The sequence below is a fragment of the Larus michahellis genome, chromosome 1 (genome assembly GCF_964199755.1).
Source record: "Larus michahellis chromosome 1, bLarMic1.1, whole genome shotgun sequence".
In the NCBI taxonomy this organism is placed as follows: Eukaryota; Metazoa; Chordata; class Aves; order Charadriiformes; family Laridae; genus Larus; species Larus michahellis.
This window is the reverse complement of record NC_133896.1, coordinates 163,860,046-163,875,265: the sequence shown is the minus strand read 5'-3', so window position 1 is coordinate 163,875,265 and position 15,220 is coordinate 163,860,046. Positions and strand designations below refer to the sequence as shown.

Here is a 15,220-nt window from a genome sequence, read left to right as displayed (position 1 = left end):
AACTGGATATTTGGATGCCTGTAAGATCATGAATTAAAGGTTGTTTGATAGGAAATAAAAGAAAATTGAGCTACTTGCGGCTTTTTAGCAAAGAAATGTAACAACACTAAAAAATTAGTGTTTCTTTGCTCATTAAATGAAGCAAATTGTGCTGCTGCATCCCCAGATTTTCTTTGTACTCCGGGTTATCGCTCAGACCCAGTGCAGTCTGAGAAAAATAATCCCGGGTTGTTGTGGTTTTGTTTTTGTGGTTTTTTTTTGCAGCAGCAATTTCATTTAAAATAGGTGTATCTCTGCGGTCACGCGCGAGACTTTGAGAAGTCTCTGAGCGAGGGGCTGATTTCTGACGTGCGGTGGCTTAACGTCAGTAAGGACGTGGGAGCGGACCCCGTTGTGCGGGGGGAAAAACCTCCTTAGGTCCTGACGCTTCAAACTTTTCCTTGCCTGCAAAAATCTGGCTCCCGCGAGGGGCTGCAGCCTGCGGCGGGACGGGATGGGACGGGATGGGAGGGCTGTGGGATCCTCTGTGCGCAGGAGGCTGCTCACTTGGTGGCAGGTTTGCAGGATCAGGCTCATCCCTCCAACTAGTTGTGTGATCTGGCCGAGAGGAGAAGTCATTGATTCCGCGGGAAGCTGGGAATTACGGTAGCCTCTCTTTACTACAAGACTTTGAAACCAAAGTGCAGAACTCGCACCAGGCTGTGAAATTCCCATTAGAAATGAGCTAATAATGTCAAACGTTACACTTTTAAAACTGTCAAACAAATTAGATATGTATTTGTTTTAAGGTAGCTAAACACAATGACAGATTAAAATGGATTATGTGGCTGTCTATTCACATTTGAAAATCTCTAGTAAAAAAAGGCAACATCTATTTTTATTTTCTTAACATATACAAGAAAGGATTAAAAAAACCCACTTCATAAAACTTCAGGGCATGGATGGTAGCTGTTTAACATACCAGTGACTAAATAAATATTGCAACCTGCCTGCAACCGCTCACTATTGCAACAACAGTTTAAACAACGTGAAGGATTTTATGATGCTAAGCCAATACCGAGAATTTAGGGCATGATCCTTATGTGACTGGTAACTTTTCAGTCCTACAAATCTCTTGCCACCTTCCTCAGATCTCATTTTCTGAACACATTTTAATGTAACTTATTTAGATGTGGCTGGAGCTGTTATTTATATAGTTAAATTCAGCAGTGCATTATATTTAAGTGTTATTGACTGCCCCGGACAAACAATTGCACCTGAAAGGACGGAGAGAAGATGTATGGATTGAAATGGGGAGGGAGGAGAAAGAATCGTGGTTATGTCAAACGATATTGAATGCAAGCATAGCTCGAGATATTTTTATTCTTAAAAAAAAAATCTGGTGAAAGGCTATCTGCCTGTTGTCCAGCTTAAAAAATAAAAGAAACCAAGTAAAATAATTAGTTAAAGAGCAAGAAAGTCTGCGAGGCATATGAGAGCCTCAAGTGGTTGGAACATTTTGCTTGAACATCTGTTTGTCGATGCATGATTCTGGTGTTATTAATCTTCTTTGTAGGTAAGCAGGTGATTCACCCCAACCAAATTGCTGTTGTCCAGGAACAGTTCTCTCCGAGCCCTGAAAAAATAAAGTGGGCACAAGAACTGATTTCTGCTTTTGAAGAACATCAGCGATTAGGCAAGGTAAATATTTTGTTAATATGCCATAGTGGGAGCCAAATTTGAATAATATTTAAGATTTAGAAAGATTGGTGATGGCTCTTTGCATTTATCTTAGGAAGCGTGCTGTAACTGAGAGTAGTGCTCGTGAAAGCTGTGTCTGGATGGACTATAGAGTGTATATTTATTATAAATGTGTCACTCCCCGATATATTTACAAATAGAGCGGCTGTCTTTTTCTACCCCCACTGTTTTAACTAGAATTCTTTGAGTACCTAGCCTTTTGAGTACCTGCGTATATCTACAGCCTCGGTGAATTAAAACCGCTTCTCCATTATGCCGCAGAATCACGGTGCTACCGTCGTAGGGAAATATTTGCAATCAAAAGGCAGGTAGCCTGGCAGAGGGCTGAGACTGCTTGTGCAGACATCGTTTACGGAGAGAAATAAACAGATTAGCAAGTCTTGGTTTTCTAAAAAATCTCTGCGTTGGTAAACCTGTTTCACTTTCGGGGGGTTGATGCTGCAAACATCCCTAGCAGCGAGTGAATTTACTTTTGAGCAGAACTGCCTGCAGATTGTGGCTCTTAATCATTAAAAATGGGAATGTTTTATGTGCATTTGTACCAATTGCTGGACCTGAAATTTGGATAGAGGAGAAAGCAAATTAACACTAGAATATGATTGTTCCTAATTTAGTGCATCATTGAGTCTCACGTTTCCTGCTCTGTGGGTTTCTACTATGTAAATATTGCGGTGGTGATGCACAATCTGTCTCCACTTTGTGCCAGTAATACTTAAATTAGGGGTCGCCTGAAGGAAGATTTTATGCTAGTTGCGGCATTGTCAGTTAATTATCTTAAAGGTTATTTGCTATAATCCAGTTTGCCTCTTTTTGAAAGAAAAAAAAAAAAAAAAAAAGTTGCAGCTAAATATGTTTATCTTAGTTGCAGCCAAGCCCGGGCTAGTTAAAAAGCAAAGTCCCCATGTCAGAGCGGGGAGCGCAGCTGAGCGGGAACGGTTCGCCTGTGCTTGTGTGGCAGTCAAGTGGGAGACAAATCTCTTCGGGAGTGGAGTTCATATATAAAACTGTGCATAAGGTCTCACTTTCTCCGGTGTCGTATAAAGGTTTTCTGTACGTTTCTGCACTTTCTGGTGGGTAGAAATAAATCTTCCCTGTGCCTTCCCCGTTCCCCTGCATTTCTGGTACTGCAGGTGTTGTGCGTTAGAGATGCTAAAAAGGTCCAAGCAGAAATGATCTAAGGGTGAAAGTGTGACAAGGTATTTGCTATTGCTTGGCCCTTCTTTTTGCTGGGCTATCGCATCCCCTCTCTGGTACCTGGGTGTTTCAAAACACATCCATGACTACGATATTTGGGTGCTGTCCTGAGCAGTTATTTCAGGGTCACTATTAGGATGCCGTATGCCTGTTTCTCTTTGTTCTGTTCCCTCGATTTTGAAACGTAGCCGCCTTCACGCAAACAATTTAGAAATAGAAAATGTATGGCTGGGTTTGCCCATTATTCCGATTTACAAAGCTTGGCCATCTTACAAAAGGCATCGTTATAAACATACTGCCGGTGCAAATGTGTAGGCAGGTAGACGCAGAAAGAAAAAAGTCGAACGACTCACGCAGCCAACTATTGTTTGTGTTCATGATGTGCATAATACTATTCATTCAGCTGAATTTAGTGTCAGAAACTCATCTAAGGAATACCCCTGTCATATGAACAACCGATGAGGAGACTGGACTAAATTTAACTCTAGTCCCAGTATCACACAATCACGAAGCCAAACATGTTTAATATTGAAGAATTCTGTATTAGGCGAGTATTAGTATTTGGTTTTGTTTTGAAGCTGTTACTTTACTGACATAATGCTGGTTTCTTGCTTATATCAGCCATTTGGGGGGGGGGAGGTGGAGAGAGTTGTTTGGGTTTGGGGGATTTTTTTTTTTTTTAATAAGTGCTTTTAAAATAGTTCTAAGCTTCTATAATCAGCTGCAAGAACAGATTTGCTGAGAGTTTGTGATTTGGGCTATTTTTGTAACCAACCAGGTCGCGTGCTTCATATATTTTTGCATGTACCTGTCTACCAACAAAAAAGGACAGGCAGGTTAATATGGGAACTTCTGGATCTTGTATCACTGCTGTATTGCCGGGCTTCATAACAAAATCGGAAAAAAATAGTTTTCCGTGTAGTGCTGCAAACTTCTGAGCCAAGTTTGCAATTTGGTATTATAAATGTGGCAGTAAGAAGAGCTTGGACGGTCTGATCGCTTAATTTTTTTTCCAAAGCAAACATATCTCACTGAGGGAGCCTCTTGCTCCGCGTCCTAGCAACATGCTAAAATGTAAGTAATAACTCTTTCCCTACCACCTCCTGACAAATACTCCACACAGCAGTTTTAGTAATCCTCGTGTCCTAATGAAACACCTCTTCTGTTTTCCTTTTCCTTTTATTATATTAAAGTGTTCATGTCAGTAAGGCTAAAAATATAGCTGTGGTTAATATGGTTGAGACTTGCATGGTTTTGCCATGTTATTAATCAAAGTTGAAAGCCTGGAAAAAATAAATGCGAGGAATTTGTGCAGCTGTTTGTGTGGTAGGTAAGTTACTGGTCTGCAGCCTCTGGGATCATAGCTTGTTATTAATTGGGTTTAAAGCTTGATGCCTTCAGTCAACAATATTTTATATTAAAATACAGTGGTAAACTATTCCGGTTTGAGAGCTACAATTGCCGTAATAATCTTTCTTTGGGAGAAGGCTGCATCAGGCTACTTCATCCCGGAGGCTGAAATGCTTTGACATAGCAGCCCCCGAGTGTAAGTACTGAGGTCAGGAAAAAATAGGATCTCGGATGAGCACTGCAGAATTGGAGATGCTGTGGGCAGTGTCCGAACAGAAGGAAATTAGAGAGCTAACCAGCTAGACACAAGTATTTGGACTTACTTACCTTACGGAGATAGTCCTGTCTGAGGGGTTGTTTTGGTTTGGTTTCTGGATTGTTTTGGTTGTGGGGTTGGGTTTTTTTTACATTTCTAATCTGACTGAAAAATAGCATATCTAGGAAATAAATGGTAACGTTGCATTCTGGACAATTAGAAGACAAACGTTGAAAAAGTACATTTTGCATTTTATACAACTCTCTATTAAGTGCTCTCTTTTGTCTGTGACTTTGAGGTCTAAAAATGAAAAGTGCTTAAAGAGAACAGTATTGTTCTGTGTCATTGCAATATTTTTCCAGTAGAATTGCATCACTAGGGGATATGATTTTCAAAATTAAGAAATTCAAATTCATCCTAAAGAAAGCAGGCATAGCTGTTGGGAAAGCCTTATATAAGATAAATGTCAGAGTGTGTTCAAAAATGAAGAAGAGGGGTAATACACATTGTTCTGGTAGTCTAAAGGACAGTTTCTCTTCCAACTTGCTTAAGTATTTGTACCACATTAAACAGGGAAGTGATCTTATAAATCCAGATTAAATGAGTCCAAGAGTTTGTGGGAGAAGTTACTAATTTATTTCAAGAAAAAGATCTGACTTCGATTAATGAAGGTTCAATAGTCTTTACTATGTAACTCCTGTGTTTACATTACCAAAGCACTGGATACAGGAATATAATCTCTTCTGTATGTAGTTAGTGTTTATATAAGACAAGAAAGTAAGGCATTGAAAATGCGGGTTTGAGCTATTCGACTTGTGAATACATCAGGCACAATATCATTATCTTAACAGGATCTTCCCAAATCATCTGTTTTTTAAATAAGAAAGAAAAGTAAAAGAGTACAGTAAGAGGTTGCTTACACATTTCTCTCATGTACTAATTTATAAATGGTTTCAAACCACCCGCACATTAAACCAGAGAATAGCTAAAGGCTGCTGCTGAAGTCACCTGTCAGGTAAGGATTATTTAGAGTTAAGGTAAGTAATTCACAAATCCCAGCTGTAATACGGGTTGAATATTTTAGATCCCATGGGGCAAAACAGAAGGAATATCTGTACATGCCACAAATGCACAGAGTGCTTCTAAGAAGATCTTTAGCATATGTTTCTTGCATTATATTCTGTGCCATTGTATATCATGTTCCCAGCGGCTGAGGAATAATATATATAAACTCCAGCGATTTGACAAACTATACAGTTTCTTTTACAAACCTTTCCAGGATTATGAAAAATCTTAGGAATGCATTTATTTACACAGCATCTACCCAACAAAGGAATGGAAATTTCCAGCAGTGGCTCCCTTATAATGCTCTTTGTTTAGGAAAAGCTACCCCAAGCCACTGTATCTTGGAGACGATGCACCCTCGTGCTTGGGCCAGATCCAGCTCCCACCGCCGCCCGGGGAGGTCTCTCCCCACTCCCCTCCCTCTCCCGGCAGTGTCGCGCCCCCCGCGAGGGCTCTCCACGTATGGCCCCAGCCACGAGGGATCCATCCCATTCCAATCCAGCCCTCGGATGCTGGGAGAGCAGGACCGTGCCCTGGGGGTGGCAGGCTCCTCTGGGCTGCCTCCTGGGAGGGATGCACCGGAGCACTGCTCCGGCATGGAGCGGTGTGGGAACACATCAACCCCCAGGGATTATATTGCACTTTATAGGGCCTTATATCTCTGGGCTTTACGTGGAGCTGGGGGTGAGGGAGCAGCCCAGCTCCCTGCTCCCCTCACCCAGGAGAGAGTGCAGGCAGAGTTTGGAGGTGCCACCAAGTAAGCTGGATCCCATCCCAGGGTGACGCTGGCATCACAGGGTACCTCCGTGCACACCGGGCTGTGGCGCTGCCAGCCCTCGGGCCGGGGATGCAGGGCATTTGCTGTCGTTTACGTTAATTAGGCAATGTATATTCCTCACCCTGCAGAGTGGGGGCTTCAGGGATTTGTGATAAATTGCCACCTTTTATGAGCTTCGGCCTTAAGAAGTATAGGCTCAGGTGCATCTCTATGCAAAGATGGAGAGCACTGGTGGGATTTAAGCATGGGCCACCGTTATGTTGTTTATCTTTCTAAAAAGTGGCCAAGTGAAATTTTAATGTGAAAATTGATGAATAAATAGAGATCGAGAGAGCTCATGTTAGTACTTAGTTTCTCTATACGATTTTATTATTTGAAAAAGATTTTAGAAATGTGTTTCGTGTCACAGTTGAAGGCTTTTCTCTTAGAAAGATCCATCTGGGGGCGAATTTTGAACCTTTACAATAGAGCAGAAGGGGCTGCATTAGCTAATTGCTTGTGCTATACTGGTTTCTACACTGGCGCAATCAGTCCTGAGGGAGTTATGCCAGGTGGGGAGAGAAGGAGACAGATTTTACTACACAGGGCTGCAAAAGCTCCTAAGCAGGGCAGAAACTCATACAAAACATTTTCTTGCCAATTCCCCACCACCACTCCCCAGCAGGCATTCAGTGGCTCTTAATCTGTTTTCCTCCACTCATTAAAGACCTGTGTCCAAAACGTGGGGGGAGAGGGACTCGGATGGCACTTTGACATTTCCCACAGGGAGAAGTTTCTTCGCGAGCCGGGAGCAGAAGGACGGACGCTGTGCCCCTCTGGAGCCTTTCCACCCACAGGTAGCTCCTGGAGGAGGTGGCTGGTGTCCTGAGGGACACTGGCCCTGCGGAGGGCACAGGATGGCACCCCTCTGGGTTCCTCCTCTGTCCTTGTCACCTCACGGAGGTGCGTGCAGGGTCTCGGTGAGACAGGGTGAGTGCCTTTGCTTTTGGAAGAGCCATGCTGGTGCGCTCCCAATGCAGGCGATGCGTTTTTGCGGGCATGGAGTGGGGAGACACCTATCGCTGCAGACACCTGCCCACTGTTGTGCCAAAACCTGCTCTGCACTGAGCAACCCACCGAGGCAACCACCCACCTCCCAAATCCCTCTTTAAAAAGCATTAACAAGCGCTCGCGAGCCTTGTTTCAATTTCCAAAGCAGAATCTAACCAGAGATGTAATGTTCTGACCAGATGGCTATTTTTAAGGCTTACTGAGGAAATTCAGAAGCCTGTACAGACAAAATATTGTTTCCGTTAATTTAAGTAGCAGCGGTCTTGCTGCCTCTTCACTCCTCTCTGTGCTAGCTGGTGTTTTCAGGGACCTGGAGAAGCTCTCTGCAAAAGCTCCGCCAGCTGAAATAGTGAACGGCAGTAAAAAATGGCTGTTCAATCCTATTTAGAAAATGAATCTGAAATTAAAAAAAATATAGACCACAAAAATAACGGTGATTCCATTCTTGTTGACAGAATGAGCTTCACTGTTTTTACTTTTCTCGCCTGCCTTGTATTTTATAGTTACCTTCCCCTTCGCCATCAAATGCCTTTTGTGTGTCCTGTAGTCATTTACTCCCAGATGAAATTTTCTAGTCTATATTTAACAAATTGCTTCCATGACTATAAGCCTCAAGTTAATTCTAAATGACTTAATTAAAGGCATTTGAGGATACTGAGGTCTTAATATTAGTTACTTTTCCATATAATAACCATGATGCTCACTAGGGGGAAAAAAAATGCATGGTGGGATAGGATGTTTGTCCAGGAAGCTGCTTTTGTGCTATAAAATAAAGATTTGCTTGGCAGCAGCAAGTGTGCTCTCTAGGATTCTTGCGTTCCTGATACGTTATAGGACGGAGGATGGAAACCAGTGGAGAATATTCCTGATTTCTAGGGCTTTCTTCTGTTTCTTTGATTTTATTCTTTCCCACTCTAGAGGAGCACGCAGGAAGGCAACAACCACAATGAGAAGGAAACGAAAGAAAATGTAAATACAGCAATAAAAGCCCTCATGTCTGCCTTTCATTCACTCAGCCTTAAACACGTTGTTTGCTCAGTGAGAGGCAGAGACTTTGGTGGCTTGAAGGAGTTTCCGGAGTGGGACCAAGCAGGATCCCCTGGCCCATCCCAGCCTAAATGGTTGTCCACAGTGGTTCAGGCAGCTTGGGGGCCTGTAAGAGGGAAAAACAGCCTGTCTGGCTCATACAGCAGAGCAAGACCCTTATCCATGGTCTGGGATCAATAATGTCAGGTGGAAGAGAAATAAAGGACTTTGTAGGTCCCTGTTCTTCATCCTTCCTGCCCCACAGTGGACTTGAGGGATCACAAAGTCCTTCCTACCTGTTGAGCTTTAGAAAGGGCTTTTTCTGTCAGAGTTCTTGTACTGCTGCTAGGCAGTTATTTGAGGTAAAAATTAATCTCTGTTTCATGTGGTTGTTGCTCTTTCTTTCTTGACCTTTTGTATCCTTCCGTCTGCTCCTAGAGGTAGAAGCCTATCTCATATAAACAGGCCTGCTTCTGGCATTACAAACTGATTTATCCTCTGAACTAACTAACTTGCTGGTGTTGATACTTTGCAGAATTCCCTTTCCGTCCATCCCTTCCCTCAACAGATCAGATGCCCCCTGAGCATCTCCTCTTGCCAAAAAGACATTTTTGACAAACCTTTTCAGGGGTTATTTATTTTCCCCTAAGATTTTGTGTATAAGTGTCTTTCCTTCCATAATGTTGCTACAAAAAAGGGGCGAACGTCAAAGGATTCAAAGGAAGGGATACAGAAATAATGTAACCCGAAAAGCAATATTCATATAGCTGGCTGTGTGCAAAGTCTTCAGTTTGTCATGCGTAACCACATGAGTTATTTGGGCATTTCCTACCTACTGCAAAGATGCTAAACGAAGGACAAGAGTTGTGTGTCAACTTGATCTGGAGGCAGGACAGGCCTGAGCAGAGGAGAGCAAGACGTTATCTTGTTATAGCCTGAAAAACATGCTCAGTTGACCCAGATATCGCTGAACACCTCCTAGCTGCTCACTAACCTTTGGAAGTTCATCACTAAAAGGTGGAATCATGACCGAGCTCTTTATGATGGCTCTTTGGCTACAACTTGCAGAAGAAAAAAAATAATTAAACCTGCATTCAGCACCATCACAGCTGTTAGCTTATTTCCTACTCTTGACTTCCCCAAAAATATGGCTTCAACCTTCTGTTTCAAGGGAAAGTCATTCCTTTGTAGTGAGGATAATCACTCCTCCCCCAGGCACAGACCCAACACCATTTGCTGCAAACAGGACTCTCTTCTCTTTTGTTCATTACCTGTAGGCAAATCCAAGCGGTCTTTTTAAGCCCCAAAGCAAAGATTTCCAAATTTCCTCTGCAGGGGGTCGCTTAAATAATGTGTGTTTTCATTTTATCCCAGGGGAATTATCTTCCTGAATGCCATGCTTTTTAGGGGGAACCTTTGCCATCCACCTGCTTCCTTCCCTCCTCAGAAGAGCAAATCTGCCCTTCTTCCAGAACATAACACTCTTATTTCTGTATAACAGTTAATATTGTGCAGGAGTAGAGATAATGTTCTCAGACCCGAGTAGACTTTAGTGGGTTTATTTCATGTATTTTTATGGCCTCCAAAAAGTCATAACAAGACCTTTGGGATTTAGAGGTGGGCAAGCCACTGAATTACTATGGGAAGAATTGATGTTTCTCAGGTCCCAGATGCATGTCCCCTCAGAAGGCAGCCAAGTAGGGCGAGAAGATAACCCGACTGCCACACTCATTTCAGGGATTTGGTCTGCAAAGGAAAGTATTGCTAGCTAAACTGTTGAGAAAAGTTATTGAAGAAAACCAGATCTTCATCAACAGGGCAGTATTTCTAACCCTGTGACAGCAGAGTGCCATCAAAGGACCTCCTCTCACTCGTGAGTTTGTTTGTCTTCTGAGCAACAGCCACCTAACTAGCGGCAGAGATTTTTCTGGCAATTCCATAAGCATTAGATATATCTTAGACCTATGCTTAATTCAAAATTCAGCAGTAAGTGCTTTTTGTCCCTATTGCAACTTCATGGAACATGACCTTGGCTTGCTTTTCTTTTTCTTCCATTGGACCGGGACCTCGCCGTGCTAAAGCCTTACCTACTTACCAGGATCCCCTAGCACATCCAAGCCTGCCATCTAAATCGCCTGACCAGATTCCCAAAGTAAACTGCTTTTGAAAAAAAGTCGGTTGTCTTTACAGAGTGGCCCAGGACAGCCCATACGTTGACACACACAACAAATGAACACAGCACTATTGGCTCTACAGGCTTAATGTAATCTTTATAAATATCTTTTAAGAAAGTCCTGGCCACTGTCACGTGGGAGTTAAGTTGCTGGCTACATGTATGATGAAATCTGGTAGGACAGGGCATCAAGTCAAAGGTTTATTAGCAAAGGCTTGCCAGTGATCGAGGTAATTAATAACAGCAGGAGTGGTTCCCAAAATGGAGCGCAGAGTTCTCACAACCAGTGCTCATGTTTGGAGTCCCGTCTGCCATCAAAGAAGAAGCCTTTTTGGAACTTATGGGTAGACTTTTTGGAACTCATAGGACTTACTTGGCACTTCGAAAGTTATATATTTGCTACACCTTAGGAAAGCCAGTCCTCACATTCAGTAACAATGCGTGTGATTAATAGATTCTGGTGGTCTAAGAACCGAGGGTCTGCACTAACCCTCGTAGTGAGTTCATTGCAGTCATCAGGATGGGCATGGGTAGAGGCACAGATAACCACAGACAGAGCAAATGCTGAGGAAAAAGCTACAAGCATTCCCAGGTGCAGGAATACATCTAATTCTTCCATCTTGTCAACCAAAGGGGACTAACTCTCTGTCCCACATGTCCCAGAACAATTATTATTTGACTTTAATTAACTCGTGTACTTTAATCCACAGCTCAGAGAGAATCGTGTCGCATAACTATGAGGTGCCTTAAATGTTCTGTATCATGATAGTTTTAGCCAGCTTGTTTCTCTTGGTAACCCAGCGGTACATAAGGAAACAAAAGATGGTGGGAGTAAAACCCCATGTAACATTGTATATTATACAAAAAGGTTTCAGGACAGAAGAAGAAGTATAAAACTTTACATTCCCTGATCTTCTGGGAAAATATGAAGGGTACATCGCTTGTGATCCTGCCCATCTCCTGTTGTAATCAAAGACAACACGATTCTACCACCCATGATAAACACTTTCCTGGTTCCACCAGAACATAACAGTCCCCAGATGACATTGCGTTCTGAATCCCATCCATTTAACTTCTAGAAAAGTAAATGTTTCTTGCCATAAAAGAAATTGTACTCTGTTTATGAGATGGTCGTATAGATTTACCAAGATCTTAACTACTCCCAAAAGTTTCACAGAGCAAGTGTTCCTGGATGCTGCCACGCATAGACACACACAAAAATAGGAGGTCTTCATGTTCCAGGAACCACTGCATTAACGCGTCCATCTTTCAGACGTGGCAAATAACAGACCAACCCTGAGACTCTTTCTGCAACTTGATACATGTAATTTCTTATAGGTAAAGGAAATCTTTTAGGAAGACACATAGACATGACAAGGGTCATGTCCAAGACCCATGGCAACACATGGACAGAGTTTTCTTCTAAGTTGTCAAAGAAGAGCCCTTAATTATATGTTTAACTTTTTTAGATGTGAGTTTGGCTTGGTAGGGGCTACATTTATCCAAAAAGAGTTTCATAAGGTACAAGCATAAGCTCTGCCAAACTGATGTCTTACAGAGTTTGGTTCTGCGTCTCATCGGTCTCTCCACAGCCACCTGGAAACTTATTGCATTAGTTATTTCTCCTGCACAACGTGATTTGCCCCCTTTTTCATGAGCTTGTATCGTCAGCTCCTGACCTGTGAAAATGAATGTTCTTTGTCAATTCGCTTCTCTTGTCTGTAGGCTGGATCTTTGTATCACTTGGGGCTGACCATGCTCAATTCTCTTTTTTCCAAGACTATCATTTTTTGCTGTTCCCTTCTGGAAAAAAAAAATAGCAGCTTTCTATAATTTTAATTCCCTTCCAGCTGTTTTCTGTATTTGCCAAAAGCCTTCTCTGTTCCGTTCTCAAAGCACTTTAGGACATATTGAAACTCAAAGTAGAGCTGTTAAGACCTTACTCAGCATGGCCTGCATCGTGCATAAATAGCTGTTACGTTTTTTTAAAATGTTACTACTGTTTTAACAGAGCATTAAATGTCATTGTGAATTTATTGCATTCAAACACTATGTGGTTCCTGGGGGATGCAGCAAATTGCACAGTACTGGGTCCTGCATCGTTCAGCCTGGAGAAGGAGGTCTGATACAAGAGACGGAGATGGGGAAGTGACGAATTGGTGGGCTCTGTGGGCGGCTGCAGTAACCAGGCGGAGAGAAGAGGAATTAGATGGGTCTGCCACCTTCTTCTTGCTCTGCTCTCACAGAATTATCCAGAAGGAAAGCCTTTCCTCGCTTGTCAGTCAACTGGGAAGGACTCTTAGCTAGTCTGCGTGATGACCCAAATGGGAAATGTTGCCTGTTCACCTTTCTTCCTTGCTTTCTCCCCAGTAGTCTGCTCCGACAGAGGCATACAGCGATCAGGCTGAGGGAAGCCAAAGGCTGTGCAGATACAAACCCCTCCGCTGTGTTGTGTTGCCTTCACAGCTGTACAGCGTAGGCCAGCCAAAGCGCCCTTATAGCTCCCATACCCTACAAGCTGGTGAGTGCCAGTCATAGAATCATAGAATGGTTTGGGTTGGTAGGGACCTTAAAGGTCATCTAGTTCCGACCCCCTGTCATAGGCAGAGAGACCTCCCACTAGACCAGGCTGCTCAAAGCCCCATCCGACCCTATTTCTGACAGGTCGTTGCCCTTGGCGCCTGCATTGTGTTGCTGCATGAAGGATGGCATGGATAAGAACAGCAGAATGTGTGCTGCGTCGCTTAAAACGAGGACAATGTCTATGGCCCACAGAGCCACCCGCTCCTTAGAAGGGCTGCCCTCCCAGCCTGCTGTCCCGTGGGTGCCGCAGTTGTCCTCCATTTCCCCACTTCTTATCCCACCTGAGTTAGTCCTGCTGCTGCTCCTTCTCCCAGCTCCTCCATCAGCCTTTACCTGGGGGGGGGCCTGTCTCTTCCCAGGGCAGGTCTGGCAGGTTTGACTCCCCTGGTGGCTGGGTCCCTTTGCAGGTTTCCGAAAAGGCTCCCACTGAATGATTTATACGGTTACATGGCGAGCGAGAACCACAGCCACCGAAGGCGATGGATGCAAACCCCAGCCTCACACCATGCACCCGCTGTTGCTCCCATTCACCCTGCAAGGTTCCTTAAGAACAGACCTCTGGTCCAACCATTGAGCTACTGGAAGTCTAAGTACAGGCTGGAAGTGTGAGATTATTGAGAAAAGTAGCCGAAAAGAAAATTTAGATCTATGACTAAATTAATGCCAGATTAACGCTATCAAAGCAAATGGTGTTTATAGAAAATCTTGTTTTCTTTATATTAATGTGAGAGAAAATCAAAAGAATGCTAAAGGCAAATTTCGTCTAGCAGAACTGGAAAAGAGAACATGGGGACAAAGCTATAATTACTGGTATTTCCTATCTGTTGAAACCTGGGGTTGGAAAGAGAGGCAGTGAATAGAGTATATTCAATGGCATTAAAATCAGTTTCTTTTTCTGGACTTCAGCTCAACGCTGCAAATTAGCAGGAAGAAAATAAGCCTCAGAGTGAACAGGCAGAGAAGCCAACTTCTTCGTGTTACTCTTTGCTGGTAGGGAAAAAAAAAAGGCATTTTTTTCCTTCAAGAATTCAAATTCCTAGCAACCCAAACTACAGCTGCACGCTGTCAAGAAGAGAACGTACGGCAGATCTCAAGTGGTTCAGTGTTCGTGTGTCCGCACACACATACTATTATCCTGATTTCCTTTCTAAACATGTTATTTTAATGAAGAGAGGACAGGCATGCTGTTTAATTAACTCCTGCTTTCTAAAAGAGACGTCCTGACCCAGATTGATCGTGCTCCAACTTAGGCACCTGCAGAGGTACCTGATTTCAGAGCATCCTTGGCACAGTCAGTGGAAGGGATAAGACCCTCCCGATCGTGATTTGGTCCATCAGAGATCCCAGTTGCCATTGCCAGGCGCCCGTCTCTTTCTGACAACTATTGCAGGTACGTAGGATAACTGTGCTCCAAAGTCAGCCATTTCACAAAGCTAGGAAGGATGATTCCTCACCTTAACGTAGCTCTACTTATCACTGTCATCCCACGTGCTAATTTCTCTTTTAAGCAATAGCTATTATTTGACTGAATGCCCGTAGGAAAATAGGCTCAATTAAAACATGGGGGTTTTTACAGTGGGAAAAAATCTATCATGCGCTAACCTGTAGTTTTAGATCACTGCATAGACCTGAATTATTCTGAAGCAGTCCCATGTCATAAAATGTTTACTTAGTTCCTGATTTATTTTCACAACAGTTCTTAAATGGAACGGTTGGAGGCTGCATTTTCTGTAAAGATTTAACAAAATAAATGAAAACGGCTGACACGTTGCTAAGATAAAAAATCGTGTATTATTATTAATAACAGTAATAATAATAATAATGTTGTTGGGGTAATGTAGTGTTGATGGGTTGCTCCATAAACAACAAATTAGATTTGAAGCCTCTACTGCTGGGTATCGTCAGTACCATCGTTCTCCAAACACACCTAAAATATTGCAAGCTATAGTACGAAATCCTACTTAGAATAAAATAATAGTTTTAACTATTAGGTTTTTAATGGCTT

At 42.9% G+C, this 15,220-nt stretch overlaps 1 protein-coding gene across 2 annotated transcripts in view; it reads left to right on the top strand.

The window, feature by feature from the left end:
• The window catches only part of CLYBL (citramalyl-CoA lyase), a 197,536-nt gene that overhangs the window by 161,608 nt on the left and 20,708 nt on the right, over positions 1-15,220 (top strand). For both annotated transcript variants that reach the window (XM_074562200.1, XM_074562209.1), the window contains exon 7: positions 1,556-1,680. In XM_074562200.1, the coding sequence (XP_074418301.1) occupies positions 1,556-1,680 (125 nt within the window). The remainder of the gene's footprint in view (positions 1-1,555; positions 1,681-15,220) is intronic.